At 40.4% G+C, this 16025-nt stretch overlaps 1 protein-coding gene across 7 annotated transcripts in view; it reads right to left on the minus strand.

Annotated features, from left to right (window-relative positions):
* APBA2 (amyloid beta precursor protein binding family A member 2) overlaps positions 1 to 16025 on the minus strand; it is a 1150852-nt gene that overhangs the window by 212968 nt on the left and 921859 nt on the right. For all 7 annotated transcript variants that reach the window (XM_069222387.1, XM_069222383.1, XM_069222388.1 and 4 more), the window contains one exon: positions 13574 to 13786. In XM_069222387.1, coding sequence (XP_069078488.1) covers positions 13574 to 13786 — 213 coding nt within the window. The remainder of the gene's footprint in view (positions 1 to 13573; positions 13787 to 16025) is intronic.

The raw sequence follows: 16025 nt of genomic DNA on the forward strand, positions 1-16025 counted from the left end.
TAGTGTTGCTAAAGTTGCCCTAATTGGGAAGAGTATGCCCAGATGTGGGTCCCGTGCCACTTTGCCACTGGATGCAAGCTAGCCTAGCTGATGAAGGGTGATACCCTGGATACCCTGAAACCGGTCCCAAGATGCTTGTTTCCGGTCCAGGGAGGACCTCTCTTGGCAGTTCTGGCTGGACTGTTCCCTTGAGGAATAGGGTCAAGACTGATTTGCATATGGCTCGGTCTAAACTGGGGTGGCATGATGAACAAAAGAAAGATGGATTAAACCCAGATCTGTGACTGGGGGTGAGTGTTTGCATTGTTCAGCACCCCGTCTATTATCCTTTTGTGTTGCCCATGTTCACTTATGTCTTAACTGAAAAAGAAAGGTATCTATGTTGATTAGTCTGTATGGATTATTCAAAATATGACTTCAAAAACAAATGAAGTGTATGCTATGAGGACCTTCAAAAATCGATGGTAGGGTTAAGTGTGCATTATTCTAAAAGAAAAAGGCATATTAGCCAACATTTGAAACATTGGAAATGTCACATGAAGTCAAAAAGGAAACCCATCATTTTCAAAAGAATCCTGCCAATGTTTGAATCCTCTTTGTTTTCTACAGAATCATTTTCTGAATTTGCCAATAACTCTTTCTCAAATAAAAAAAATAAATGTAGAGTGCAAAGGATTGCAGTATGCTGTATCATTTAAGGTGATGTTACAGAAACTTTAGTACTGTCCCTCATGTCACAGTGATCATCTATATGTGACAGATTATGCATTATGTTAATCAAAGTACTAATAGTTTGATTGTAAAGCAATGCACTGAGAAGCCATATTAGTGTGCATTCACTCTAGGCTAGCTACCAAAACCTATTTGGTATTGAGATTAAATTACATGTTTAAAGAATTCATCTGTCATTATGTTATATTTTAGAGTATAAACTAACAGTCTGCATTAAAATAATTTTACATTTCTGAAGGGAACTGTTTTAAATTCATATGCAAATGTACAAAGATGTGCTTCTGCTCCATATTCATAGAAATGTATTAAGATAGTTACTTCATTTAAAGTTACTGTAACAAGAATACTAATGAAAGTTTATTAATGTTGAAATAATAACTTGCGTATTAAATTGTGTTTTATTTGTGTGATTTAATTTGCTGTTTTAATTCACTTGTGTTAACCTAAGTGAGGCCTGTTAGGCCCTGTATTAGTCATTGTGCAGAAAATGTCTAGTCATCTTGCTAGCGTGAACCTTTCTTCCAGATTTCGTTCTCATGAGAATGCTAGCTTGGTAACATAGGGCTATTGTTTTACACATAGTTAGCCTGGGAACATTTAGGACTGTGTACTGCCAATGTATACAATTGTTGCAATCTTGCATGGACACCGTTCTCATGACAAACCTGAGAATCTTTACCAATGTTTCAGTTTGAGTCACATGATCATTTTCTATGTTACACCTTCAACGTCATATGGAACAATGGATTGACAAATCAACTTGTCCTCTGAACTGTAATATACCATTCCCCAGCTGGACTGACATCCGAATCCTTTCTGCCACTCTGAGCTGCATTCTGTGACTCTGAGAGGTATTGTCCTCTATACCCTTGCCCTTTGAAACGCTTTGCTGAGGCTAAGAGATTTTTCCCTTAACCCAAAGAAGACTCTTGACCGAGATTCTGAAATGCTGACGTCTTCCCTTTTTATTTTTATTTTCCCTGCTTTAGCTAGTGACCTGCTGCCCAAGATTAACTTTTTTCCAAATTATTTTTGTCTTTTGCCCGCATGTGTTCTACCCAGCACATATTAACTCCTTGATTGGCTACTCTGAAGGGTTTTCCCTTGCCCAAATTAGCTGAATTTAGAAGTTTAAATAACCTTGATGCTTATTCAAACTGAGCAAATCTTGTTTTCTGTACATCAAGTAACTCCTCTGATGTTCTGTATTGTATTTGTGGATTGTGTTATTTTTCCTATACGTATTTCATTGCCTTCGTTAGCCCTTTGTGATAGTGTATCTTTATAGTTTTATCTTGAGAATTGTCTACATGACTGAGTTTAAGCTTTTAATAAATCCCTTAACTTTATACCAGACTTGAGGTTTCCTTGTATGGCCACATTGGTCAGACTGTGAAATTTAATTGGTTTGTATTGAGACTTAATGATTTGTTTTCTATACCCTTATGCTGGGCCCAAAGATTCAGTGACCTTGTCAGGCATTGGTTCCTGCAAAAGAATAAATCACCAGCAAGTCAATCAAATTGTTGGACTTAATTTCAATTTTAGAAAGCACTGACTGACAGCAATTTGCCATCGTATTTCAGGTCTCATATCATGGGATTGGCTACTTCACCGTACCAACCCTCACTAAGTTCTAATTATTGTCAAAGTCACTGAATTAGGGCTGTGTTCTTTTGAGTACTTCTAGACAAGACTACACTGCATCTTTTGTTTTCCTAGTTTCTTCCTCACGATACCTCATTGTTTTGTCTCTCAACGGTGAAACTCGTCAAGCATACTTACAATTTATGCTCCTGAAACATTTATCTCTGGAGTACATTCATAGGGGGCTTCAGCCTCGTCTGCCAAAGTTCAGAGCCTCACATTACTGATATGGTTAATGTGCTCTTTTTTTAATGATGAGACTGTTAAACCTTGTTATTTAGTCTCCCCAAGAATTCAAATGCTACCTCCTCAATGTATTTGATGATTTTCTAGGTTCGTACCAGTACCCTGAGTTAAATATCCTACCACACTGATTTCTGCACCATTTACCCGTGGCTCAGCTTCTTCTGATGGCTTTTTGTGCCCTACGTTCTGGCCTTTTGACCAGCAGTTCCCTGTTACAGTACATATGTATGCCCCTGACAGCGTTTGTTCCTCATTTTAAACCCTATACATGCTATAATTTGCTCAGGTGGGGGTGCTGTGTGTGTGTGTTTGTCTATGTATGTGAATAGTATAAGGCAATCATTTGACAATAATGTGATTGACAATGGGTCCAGCTACAATTGTATAGAACATATTACATTATGCAAAAGGCAGATGCACAAAATCCTGCCTTGAAGGAAAGACACACTCTCTAAATCACACAAACAGGTAGTGATTACTTAAAAATGTTATTCTAGTGCACCCTTCAGAAGAATACACTATTCAACTATGGGTCTACAAATGTATCTCACTGACCGTGACAGGTTGGTCCAATTTATGATAACATCAAGATGTGGCACTTAGACAAAACAAATTTACCTTTATTCCCTGTATTAATGCACCTTATTCCAAGACAAAATCACACCTTTCAATAACATGTTTACCACCTTTTCATGTAAATTAGCATCACATATAACACCATTCTTTAATGAACACAGGATCAGCAGATGCAAAAACTACTTTTAAACTTAGCATATGGCACCGTGATAAAAATAGGAATGCATTTCTTTTTCATCACAGATTTCTGCACAAATCTGAATTTTGTTAACGCATCATAGTATACTTTATGTCAACTAAAGGAAGCTCAGTTTGCAGTGACAGGTTTTTCAGATTCATTTGATGGGTCGAGCTGTGCTCTAACCAGAAAGCCACTTATCTGACAACTCTTTATAACTAGTGCTTTTTCCTATTATGGCCAAACCGAAGCTCGTGTAGGGACATACAGCATTTGTCTTTTGTAAAATGCTGAATTCAAAGTTTATTATAAGGGTCAATAATGAGTACATTTCCATTCTGTTGTTAATTTAATACATGATTGCTGTCCTCACTAGGATAGCTGTAATTTTCAATAATGTCTTCAGATTATGCAGACAAATTGTTTCTATCTTGTGCAAAGCATTCTGGGATTTATAGATGTCTCCTGAAAAACCAACTTCTTGCCTTACATTATCTTTGAAGACTATCTAGAAACTTGACTTACAGCACTTTTTTGCCAAGTGCTCATGACTTTGGACATGGTATTGGCCACATGTGACTGATGGGATCTTTGTAATTGTGCCAGCCAGTAGTTTCTACTTCTGCTAAACTCAGTTCTCTATGCAAATACACATCTAGCACCGGATGGAGTTCACAAATCAGCTACATACAGCTAGTGTTTCTCTCTACACAGGCACCTTTAAAAGATTAGCTTCCCAGTAGCCATTTTGGCCAGGCGAGTAAAGGTGTCTGAGATTTAGAAAACAAAAATGCATCTATCTCAGCAATTTCAATTGGTTACTCTAGTAGTCTAAAATCTTACCAATCCAGAATAGCGAGAATCCTATTACACGTTATGCTGCAGACCACCACCTTGGATACTCTTTGATGTACATGCAGTGTCCATACCAGCTAAAGAGTTCTGTTATCGTCTAAGGTCCTCCAGGACTGAAGATTGCTCTCAGAGTATAACTGACAGTCTCCTCACCCCTCACACAGAATCATTGAGCCTTCCTATTCATCAACAAAGGCCCTACAACTACTGTGCTATTAGGGATGAGATGCCTGGAAGGCATTGGTACTTAGAAGCTGTTTAGGAAGCACATCTTGGAATGTATCTTGGTGAGAAGAGTTAAAACATCCTTATGTGCTCGAGTAGTTGCTGCTGAGAACATACTAGAAGCAGAGTAGGAAGTGGAATCTGCCCCAATTCGGTTGTCACTTAGGCAAACAGTGGTACAGAATTCCGAAAAAAACAGAAGAACCATCAAGCTGACATGCATCAAACTACATTTTACCAAACCTCTACTTAGCACTACGTCAAAAAGCAAACTTGCTTAATATTTTGCTGAGGACCCAAATTAATAGTCTTTAACCTATTAGGCTTTCATCATGAAAGAGTAACTATTACAAAAATATTTACCTTTAACCCCTACGCTACCAGGACTTTTCCCCCTCAGGTGCCAAGCCTTGTTTTGGCTATTTGGGGCAGTTCATGCATAGGCCCTCATAACTTTGTGTCCACATATGCTACCAAGGCCAAATTAGTGTTCCCTTTTTTCCAACATCCTAGGGATTCTAGCGGTACCCAGAGTTTGTGGGTTCCCCTGGAGGAGACCAATAAATTAGCCAAAATTCAGCAAAAAGTTTGTTCTTTAGAAGGCTTGAGGTTTTTCCCTGAAAATGTCATCAACAAAGGGTTTATGGTGCTAAAATCACCATCACCCAGCTTTCAGGAACAGGCAGACTTGAATCAGAAAATCACATTTTCAACACATTTTTGGCATTTTACTGGGACATACCCCATTTTTCCTATTTTTGTGCTTTTAGCTGCCTTCCAGTTAGTGACAGAAATGGGTGTGAAACCAAAGCTGGATCCTGGAAAGCTAAACATTTCTGAGACAAAATTCAGAATTCATCAATGGGTCATTTGTGTAGATCCTATAAGGTTTTCCAACAGAAATAAATAAATATTGAAATTGAGGTGAATGAAAAAGCCATTTTTCTCCACGTTTTACTCTGTTACTTTTTCTTGCGATGTCAGATTTTCAAAAGTAATATACCATTACGTCTGCTGTACTCTTCTGGTTGCGGGGATATATAGGGCATGTAGGTTCATCAAGGACCCTAGGTACCCAGAGCCAATAAAGGAGCTACACCTTGCAATGGGTTTTCATTGTATACCGGGTATACAGCAATTCATTTGGTGAAATATAAAGAGTGAAAAATAGGTATCAAGAAAATCTTTGTATTTCCAAAATGGGCACAAGATAAGATGTTGAGTAACAGTGGTTATTTGCACATCTCTGAATTCCGGGGTGCCCATATTAGCATGTGAATTACAGGGCATTTCTCAAATAGACGTCTTTTTTACACACTGTCTTACATTTGGAAGGAAAAAATGTAGAGAAAGACAAGGGGCAATAACACTTGTTCTGCTATTCTGTGTTCCCCCAAGTCTCCCGATAAAAATGGTGCCTCACGTGTGTGGGTAGGCCTAATGCTCGCAACAGGAAACGCAAAATGGCCACATCACAATTTTACATTGAAATCTGACATGTGTTTTTTGTAAGTGCTAGCTATGGATTTTGGCCTCTAGCTCAGCCGGAAACTAGGGAAACCTACCAAACCTGTGCATTTTTGAAAACTGTACACCTAAGGGAATCCACAATGGGGTGACTTGTTAGGCTCTCACCAGGTTCTGTTACCCAGAATCCTTTGCAAACCTCAAAATTTGGCCAAAAAACACTTTTTCCTCATATTTCGGTGCTTCAACCCAGCGTTCCCTGACTCCTGATAAAAAAAGATACCTCACTTGTGTGAGGAGGCCTAGTGCCCGTGACAGTAAATTCCCCAAGATACTATGGGGGTGATTCTCACCCTGGCGGGCGGCGGAGGCCGCCCGCCAGAATTCCCCCCTCCAAAATACCGCTCCGCGGTCGAAAGACCGCTGAGGGTATTTTGGCTTTTGCACTGGGCTGGCGGGCGACCGCCAAAAGGCCGCCCGCCAGCCCAGTGCAGAAGACCCTTCCCACGAGGACGCCGGCTCAGAATTGAGCCGGCGGAGTGGGAAGGTGCGACGGGTGCAGTGGCACCCGTCGCGTATTTCAGTGTCTGCAAAGCAGACACTGAAATACAAAGTGGGGCCCTCTTACGGGGGCCCCTGCAGTGCCCATGCCATTGGCATGGGCACTGCAGGGGCCCCCAGGGGCCCCACGACAACCCATACCGCCATCCTGTTCCTGGCGGGAGAACCGCCAGGAACAGGATGGCGGTATGGGCTGTCAGAATCCCCATGGCGGCGCAGCGAGCTGCGCCGCCATTGAGGATTCTAATGGGCAGCGGAAAACCGGCGGGAGACCGCCGGTTTTCCGCATCTGACCGCGGCCAAACCGCGGCGGTCAGAATGCCCTGCGGGGCACCGCCAGCCTGTTGGCGGTGCTCCCGCCAACCCTGGCCCCGGCGGTCCATGACCGCCGGGGTCAGAATGACCCCCTATGTGTATACATCAAAATTATCAAATACAAAACCACTTGTTTTTGCGGGGGGGACACCTGCGTTTTTGGACCTGGGCTCAGCAGTCATATAGGGAAACCTACCTAACCAAAACATTTCTGAAAACTAGACACCTGAGGGAGACCAGGTAAGTGTGACTTGCATGGATCCCCCAGTGTTTTCTTACCCAGAAACCTCAGCAAACCTCAAATTTGTCTAGTGGTTTCTGCTCCCCATCTGTAAAAAAATAAAAAAAATAAAAAAAATAAAAAATCGGTCTAATTAAAATAGGCTAATTGGCCCCCAAGGGGGGGGGGGGGCAGAAATGCCCTTAAATAATTTTTCTTCCCAAGGGAGCAACCCTTGCCAAAGAGGTCGCTCCCCTTTTGCCAATTTAATTTAAAAATCCCTGGTGTCTATTGGCTTCTGCCCTCCGCGGGCAGATCAGCCTAATTAATATAGGCTGATCTGCCCCCAAACATAAATAAAAAAAATATTGGTGGTGTCTAATGGCTTCTGCGCCCCCTCTGGGGCAGATCAGCCTAATTAATGTACGTCAATCTGCCCCCGGGGGGGCAGAAATGGCCTTAGATAAAATGACCCCCTTGGGGAGTGACCCTTGCCCAAGGGGCTACTCCCCTCATGACAATTTCACAATAATAAACTAATCCCTGGTGTCTACTGGCATTCCTGCAGCGAGAGACATGAAAAGGGAAGGAAATGCCTTTCCTTCCCTTTTCATGCCTCTCTGACCTCCCCTGCTGAGGAGAAATTAATCTGTTTCTCCTCGGTTGAGCTGGAAGCCATGCTTCCAGTACGATGAGAGGCGACCTCTGATGAGGTCAGTGCAAGATCGCACGCTGATGTCATCAGATGTCACTAGGGGTTGGGGGGGCAGGTGTGGAAGAGGAAGCGATTCTCCTTCTAGCCCTGCCCTAGGCCCTCCGGAGGAGCGCTAGCGCTTCCCCGGGGGGCCTCTACCAAGATGTAATGGTTATGTCTGTTGTGCCTCAGCGCCGCGCCACCAGACGTAACCATTAAGTCCATGATGGTGGAGTGGTTAAGGGGACACCCCCACCATGAGGATCTAGTCACCATGTATACAATTCTTGAGTTTGGCTGCGGCTTCTAGTGTGTAGAATTATTTTATCACTCCAAGATTGTTTCAATGAAATCATGCAACATACCAACTCAAGGGCAAGGAAACTGAGTTTGCCACTTGCTTTGACTTGCACCATTTGAGGGAATATATTTCCTCAAGTTTCTCAGATTTCCTTAAAGTCCTGTGGTAAACATTAGCAACATAGTTCTTGTTGTTCCTACTTCTCCAGCATTTTATTTAAGTTTGCACTTTGAGGTCAACCAAGGAACAAATAGAAGTGTTGAAGGGCACCATAGATATACCTCGTACTATCTCAGTTTTTCACTAGTGAGGTTTAGGTTTTGTGTTTGCCTCATGGGAATGTATTAAACACTTATCCTACCATTTTCCTTGAGAATATGATTTCATAACTTTGGTTGGAAAGTACTATAATGTGTGCAAATAAAGAAATATCAAACTATTTTAGTAATAGAGCTTACATTTTAGCTCTTTTCTTAGTGCTGAGTTTATGAGGACACATTAGAGAAAAACAAAAGTAGAAAGTTGCACTGGCTCGCATTTAAATGTGCACTTTGCTTGTATTTCACAGTTTGACATTTGTGCCTTTCTAATTAACTCACATGCTAGAAAGTTAAAGTTGATGTTAAAGTGTAATTTAGACTTTAAGGTAATAGCTAATGTCGAAACAAATTTGCATTTTTAATGCTTAGTGAGACATTAATGACCTTGAAAATATGTGCAAGTGAGAAAATGCACTTCTCTGTTGCATTTAATGTAATGCAATAACAAAGCTTTTACAATTTATAATGAAATGTGTACTGACATTGATAATATGTTATTGATGATGAATTTATACGTTTGCATATTACGTACGTTTTATTAACAAATATTTTCCAATGCATTTTTTATTTTTTTGTGTTAGTGTTAGAAATAGATTCTCTTGTTGACAGTGGTTTGCACTCTGTTGATACACACACCTATGATAACCCCTGCTCTCCCCTTCGTAGTTTGGCACGAGCAGTCAGGCTTATCTCAGAAGCAATGTGTAAAGTATTTGCACCCACACACACACAGTAACACAGTGAAAACACTACAAATGGGACCCAGAGCAGTTTAGAAAAATAGCCAATATATCTGAATAAAACAAGAAAAAAAAGACAAAAATTCAACATGCACAAAAAAGATATACATTTTTAAAGTTGAGTCTTAATCCATAGTAATAAATGGATGTGTTGTTTAAGCACAAAGTACCTGGTATGCGTCAAAAATAAAGTAGCAGGAGAGGTGGTGTGTCAGAAAAGGAAGCGATGCATTGATTACTTACTCGCAAGTGAGGCAGTGCGTCGATTCTTCCCCCGCAGGAGAACGATGTGTCGATTTCTGGATACGCACCCTCAGATTCTTGTTGCAATGTTGAATATTTGAAGGCCAGGGTCGATGCATGGAAAACTCTGGCAAGCTGTGCAAAGGGTCTGTGTTGAGAACAGGTGCTGCATCAAATTGTCAACCGTGGGACACATGCTGTGTCGTTTTTTTTCTCAGGTGCACACACTGGTGCGTGGAGTTTCCCCCCGCAGTGGAGTCACATGGAAAGAGGAGATGTTCTCATGACAGACCTGGGAAATTGTCAGACTGTTGCAACCTAACATTTTTTTATATTTTGGTTGAATTTTCTCACATGCACAAACTGGTGCGTGGATTCTCCCCCGCAGTGGAGTCACGTGGAAAGAGGAGCTGTTCTCATGACAGACCTGCAAAATTGTCGGACTGTTGCAACCTAAAGTTTTTAATATTTTGGTTGAATGATGCCCCTTTTTGTAATATGAACTGACCATGGAAGCCAATTGGAACACTGGAACATTTCATGTGGATTAATATGACATTGCTGATTGAACTTTTCACAGAAACTGAGAGGTTTTCTGAGTTCCCCTAATGTCTCCTCATGTTTGCAATTGTCTTGCTGCTGTGATGCTTGCTTAGTCCCTTTTTATTTTGCCCGTATGTCCTACTCACCACACATGTATGTCCAGAATTTGGTTAGCCATCGGGAAGACGTGCCCTGTGAATGATTATTGACTTGAGTGAATTGGAATTGACTAAATGATGGTGCAATCTGAGCACTGCATTATTTCCGTGTCTCAGATATTTATGTTAACTTTTTTCTTCTTCTTGAATTCTTAGTGTTATTGCCGTTAGTACCCCTGAACTTATTTAATCACCTCAGGCAATCCTTGGTGATTATGTATCTTTATAACTTGGTTTTGTGCATAGTTTACATGACTTTGAGCATATGTTTGTAATAAAGCTTTTAACTATATTCCTGATTGGAGTTTTCCTTCCATGGCCACATTGGCCATGGTGTCTAACTTATTGGGTGGTGTTGAAGTAATGGTTCATGGTTCACCACACATCTTACTGGGTCAAAAGGTGTGCGACCTCGATGTTCATTTGATTCCTGCAAAGGATGAAAAATGCATTCACATTAGCTTTGGCTTGCAGGCTAATGAATAAGGACTGCTGATAGTTATGTACTTGTGCAAATTAGGTCTCTCTACTCACGATCTTTTGTGTATTTTATAGTGAGATTGTTTTCAGAAAATGTAAAGCATTAACTGAAGACTACAAAACATACTGAGACATGTCAATATGGGATTTGGTCCTAGTAAAAGTGCCCTGAGTGTCCAGTCAATTAGTACAAATACAGAACAAGAGCTAATTAACAAATGTGGGCTTAAATGCTTCTACCGTCTCATTGTTCCCTCCGCGCTTTTACCAATGCCACCATCAATCCATCAAATATAAATACAATAGTACAATCTAAAATTATACAAATCAACAATCTATGATGGTATTAGCAAAATTTAACTACAATCGGATTCCATATGGTAGTAGGTAAAAGGCACTGAAAATCAGACCTGTTTACTGGAGTCCAATCAAACTATCCTTTTAGGATTTTGCGTGTAAATAAAGTCTCTTTCAGTTGGCACCAGCGTTGCAAAAGTCACAGTGTGACAGTCTGGACTGAATGAATTTCTTACACTGAGCAAATCAAAAAAACACGATTCTTACATTTCGGTCCTGTTAACGGTGGAGGTTATAAATCCACACCCACAGGCCTCCAGCCTTACTTTGGTGAAAACTTGCAATTTCGCCTGGGATAGATCTCCACAGAAGAGTCTTATATGACATGTGAAGTGCCTCTTGTCAGAGCACTTTGTGCTTGCACCCATAATTTCAGTGAAATTATTAGCACTCGGCACTTAGTGGTGTATGTTATAAAGTAAAGATTAATATTATTAATTGATGCTCCCTGTAATGTCTTTTCTGACTGGAAATATTACTGATTCGATTTCTGATGCTCTATACGTGTACATGCATTTCCTTCAAGCAAAAATTTGGTAGACAAGCAAAAACGCATTTTTGTTGTTGTTGTTGTTTTAATGAAGAAAATATTTAATGTGAAAAAAACGTTTTCCTACATCTCCGCCAACGTGTTGTTCACTTCCCCATGAGACCCTGAAAATAGATTTTCTCCCGTCCTTGTCAAGTGTAAAGTTGTGACGATTTTCCACAATGAAAAGGGATGGATAGGAGTTTGTGAATATCTACTCGTGTATTCTGGGAATGTGTGCTTAAAACTATGGGGTTTCTACCTTTGGAACACCCGTTCCTGCCAACAACCAGTGAGGTCTCCACTGAGGTCACAGGAAATTATACCCCAATATAACCAACATCACCTCTAATATGGTCAGACCACAATTGGCAAATGGGTAAGGATAACTGGTAGTGCTTAAACAGATTTTTTGGAACGAAAGCTCCTGGCTGGTAACATCTGAGGTAGACTTCTCAGAAAGTTTAATTTAAAGTCACCAGCTTGCAGGCCTCACAAGGAATGCTAGGTTATGATCGATTTGTTTTTTAAGCTTTGGTGCATTCAAAATTCTCAGAACTAGACTGGAATGAGGGGAGCAGCGGGTGCCTGTATTAATGTGGCCCACGGTCAAGATAAAGGCCAGCCTTCCCAAGTAATTACTCTGCGTCAGGCAGGCCAGATATATTATTTCAGATAGACATTGACCCTTAAAATATGTTCGGTAAGTGACAAAGCATTTTAAGTGTTACATAATTTCTCTTTTTGAGTAATTCGGATTGTAAATGAAAATGTAATTAGGAAAAAACAAAGTCTCACCGTGTGATATTTTTCTGATGTATTAACACAATATGATGAGGTGTGCGCCATTTAAGCTTTCCTGTACCCACAAACATAAGTGAGGGGCTATCTTTGTGTTTAGATTCATTACCTTGATATTCTACAGAAGGTAGAAAAAATGCTATTCATTAACATGGAGTAGAACACAACAGCCTCTGGCTGACTCCATCAAGATATCTTTAATGGGGCTAAGGGACACACTCAGGTGCCTGCACTGCAGATTTCGGTAAGATGGGCATGCTTCCAGAATGTCACTAATGTTGCTTTAAATGTTATGGCATGCAGACTAATGCCCAAAATGCTGCCCTCGGAAGCTGTAACAAAGAACAGTAGAAAGGACAGTCAGGCGGTCCAACGTATGCTCTCTCAATACACAGATGGATTTAACGTCTTAACCAGTACATCAAGCAAGGTGTATCCATGAATCATTCATGGGTTGTGCATTGGGTAGGATTGTCAGAACACGCTAGAGGCAAAAGAAACTTTCTGAAACTCGCTGTCTAAATACCTTTTACTTCTACAACTTACTTTTTTTTATTTTTTAACAAAACATAACTTCAGTGCCCTAGACAGAATGAAATCAGCTAATGAATGTGCATCAAATCAAAATGATTAGAACCTCTCTTGATAAGTTAGTACTTGTACCTTTATCACATAGGGCCTTTAGTATGGAGCATGTTAAATCAGCACTCCTGGAGTTCATGATCCCATGTGGTACCTAAGGCTGCGCAGTTAACTGGGATTACAGATTGTATTTTGAGGAAGAGGAATGAGGAATTAGAGGGGAATCTATAATCCCGTGTTTGAAGTCACCGGTAGTTCCTCATTCTCCCCTACAGTTTAAGGTCAGATCCACGGTATCCCAACGGACCTTACAAATCAGACTGGTAACTATGTTACCAGTCCCATCAGGATTTCCGGGGTACTCAGAATGAGGCCTTTTTAAGAGTACAGATAATAAACAGTGGACTTCATAAAAATTGGTGGTAAGTAGGTACCACCAGAATAATCACTAAATACCATTAGTAATCAGGAAACGTGGTAATCACATGCATTTATTTCTACTCAACTCCTGGTTTAATGACAAATCTTAATATGTAACTAGCTTTGTTTTAGGTCCCGGATTCAGATTTTTCTTGTTTTTCATTTTACTTTGAAGTGGTATCAATAAACAATTAGTTTAAAAGAACTATAACTAAAAATAAATAATATAAATATTTAAATACTTGTAGTAATTGTTCTGCAAACATTCTTGGAGTGATATGTAAATATGAAGTGGTTATCACACTTTAAAATTTTAAAGGGCACAGGGCAATGACAAATCTGCACTTTTCCATAGTGTTTTGGTTTGACCTGCTGATCAGTACCTTAATTATGCCTTGACATGTTGCGAGCGGAAGGCCAACTAAACTGGTGCCATTGATGGACATGATCTGGTCTCCAATGCTCAGCTTCCCCGAGCGAGCTGCAGGCCCTCCGTTCATCATGTTTGCCAAGATCACAGTGGGCAGGATAGAGCCCCATCCAGATTCCACGATCACGACTCCCAGGATTTCTCCTTTGTGTTTCTCTACCTGTAGCTGCAAAACAGAGAATAAGGAGGGAGTTACCAGTCAGTGGCGGTTTATGACATCTGCCACTTGCACCCTTCAAGCATCGATTGTACCATTCAATATTGTCCAACGTACTGGAGTATTTGCAGAGCACTGCAATTTGATTTTAAAACAAAACTTTAACTTCTGCACTGCAACATTGCACGTTTGATAAAACTGCACTAAATCGCGTTATCACCTGACGTAAACATTGTTGATATGAGTAAAAACTACTACATTTGTACAACATGGAAAGTGATTGGTTTTCTAAAGTATATAAAATTTACAAATATTCAGCTCTATGCTTTTTTGTTGTATTTGATCGTTTGTGTTTTGGCTCTTATGGTTGAGGAAACATTAATCGTCCTTAAATATTGTAGTTGTGCATTCTATGTGAATGAATAAATATGAATGTATACAGTGCACAGCCACGTAAAGGCATCCTGGCGCTAGAATTAGTACTACTTAAGATGATTTATACAGGAGTTATTGCTAAAAAAAAAAAAAAAGCCAGGTTTTAAGAAAGTCTGATCGTGATGAGATCTCAAGGATCATTGCAACATTCAACAAATAAAGAAAAGTATTTTCACTGCGAAGGCATCTACCTATAGTTTGTCTAATTAAGTGAGTCTTCATAAGCCTTGGACAATTCGGACACCTTCTGTGAAGGCTTGCAAATCAATGTGAGATTTACTTGGCCATGATACAGGGAACATTGCACTGATGAGCGCCATTATACTGCAAAACCAAGCCGTCTTATTTCATTCCCTGAATTTCCGGTAATCTTTTATTGCTTAGATGACACCAGGTAGTGAATTGTAACATCTGGCAGCCACCACTGAGAATGGGGAGCTATCTTTTCAGATCTCGCAGAAAGAAGGAGCTAATAATTTTCTGATCGTTGAGAGCCAACAGCGATATCGTAGCAGAACATGGCAATCACGGAAGGAGGATCGTTATGGTAAAAATATCAGTGAACCAAAAAAACAGCCTTGTGATGGATGCACCTAAATATCTGTCAGGGTAGAGTGAAAGTTTTGCAAATTTGCTATGTCTCTGTAACACAGAAGGGATTACAATAGCTGGCTATTGAGGAAAGGGTACATTTAAAGTGCCTTTTTTGATTCAAAGAATTGTGCTGTTGTGAGATGTCTGTGCTCTCCAACCTCTCACAGAAATACGTCCCAACCCACTCTGAAAATGTTTTGCTCTGTTGCCCCGTTGAAAAAGGCGGAAATCTCCAATAGGAATTACTTTAGATACCTACTTCCTCAGTTCTGGAACAGCTTGCCTCTTGAGCGGAGGAACATTTAAAATCATTTGGCTCTTAGAAGTGCACTATGGCCTATTGCTCTTAGGATCAAGAAATCTTTTAAGTTATCCGAGTCCCTTGTGTGTACTAAAGTGCTGAAAATTGGGTTACTAGTTGAGGGGAGTGAAACCCTACTCAAGCGCAACCACAATCTCTGTCAGGGTGAAACACAACAGAAGTAGACCCCAAATTAATCTATGCTTAACCATCTGGTAGCTTGGGACAAAAGCAGTCAGGCTTAACATAGAGGCAACGTGTAAAGTATTTTTGCAGTATTTCAAACAGCAATAAAGTGAAAACACAACACAACACAAGAAAAATCCCACACCAATTTAGAAAAAATAGAGTACAATTTATTTAATACATTAATTTTGTTAGAAATGGGGTCTTTGTTTGGCAGTCAGGTTACCCCTGTCCAAGCAAGGACCCTCACTCTAGTCAGGGCAAATGAGAAACACACTTGGTTAATCCCCGCTCAGCCCCTTGGTAGCTTGTCATGAGCAGAAAGGCTTCACCCAGAGACAATGTGTAAAGTATTTGTACCAACACACACAGTAATACAGTAAAAACACTACAAAATGATTTAACACCAGGTTAGAAAAATAGCCAATATTTATCTGAACAAAACAAGAGCAAAACAAAAAAAATCCAACGTACACAAGCAAATTTATGAATTTTAAAAAATTGAACTTCAACATAGCACTTAGAAACACAAGTGCTTCAATCAGGTGATATCACAGCGTCGCGACAGAGTCATTCCCAACAAACTGATGCCAATGGCACTGGTCACAGAGTCACACGGACCCCCAGGTACAGTACCTAGTGAAAGGGAGGAAACAAGCCGGTGCACAGAGTCGGGGATTGCAGTATTGCTAGATCCAAGGCAGCATCGGTTCCGGTGCTGCAGAGCGGAGG

Source organism: Pleurodeles waltl, chromosome 3_1, assembly GCF_031143425.1.
Source record: "Pleurodeles waltl isolate 20211129_DDA chromosome 3_1, aPleWal1.hap1.20221129, whole genome shotgun sequence".
NCBI classification, from domain to species: Eukaryota; Metazoa; Chordata; class Amphibia; order Caudata; family Salamandridae; genus Pleurodeles; species Pleurodeles waltl.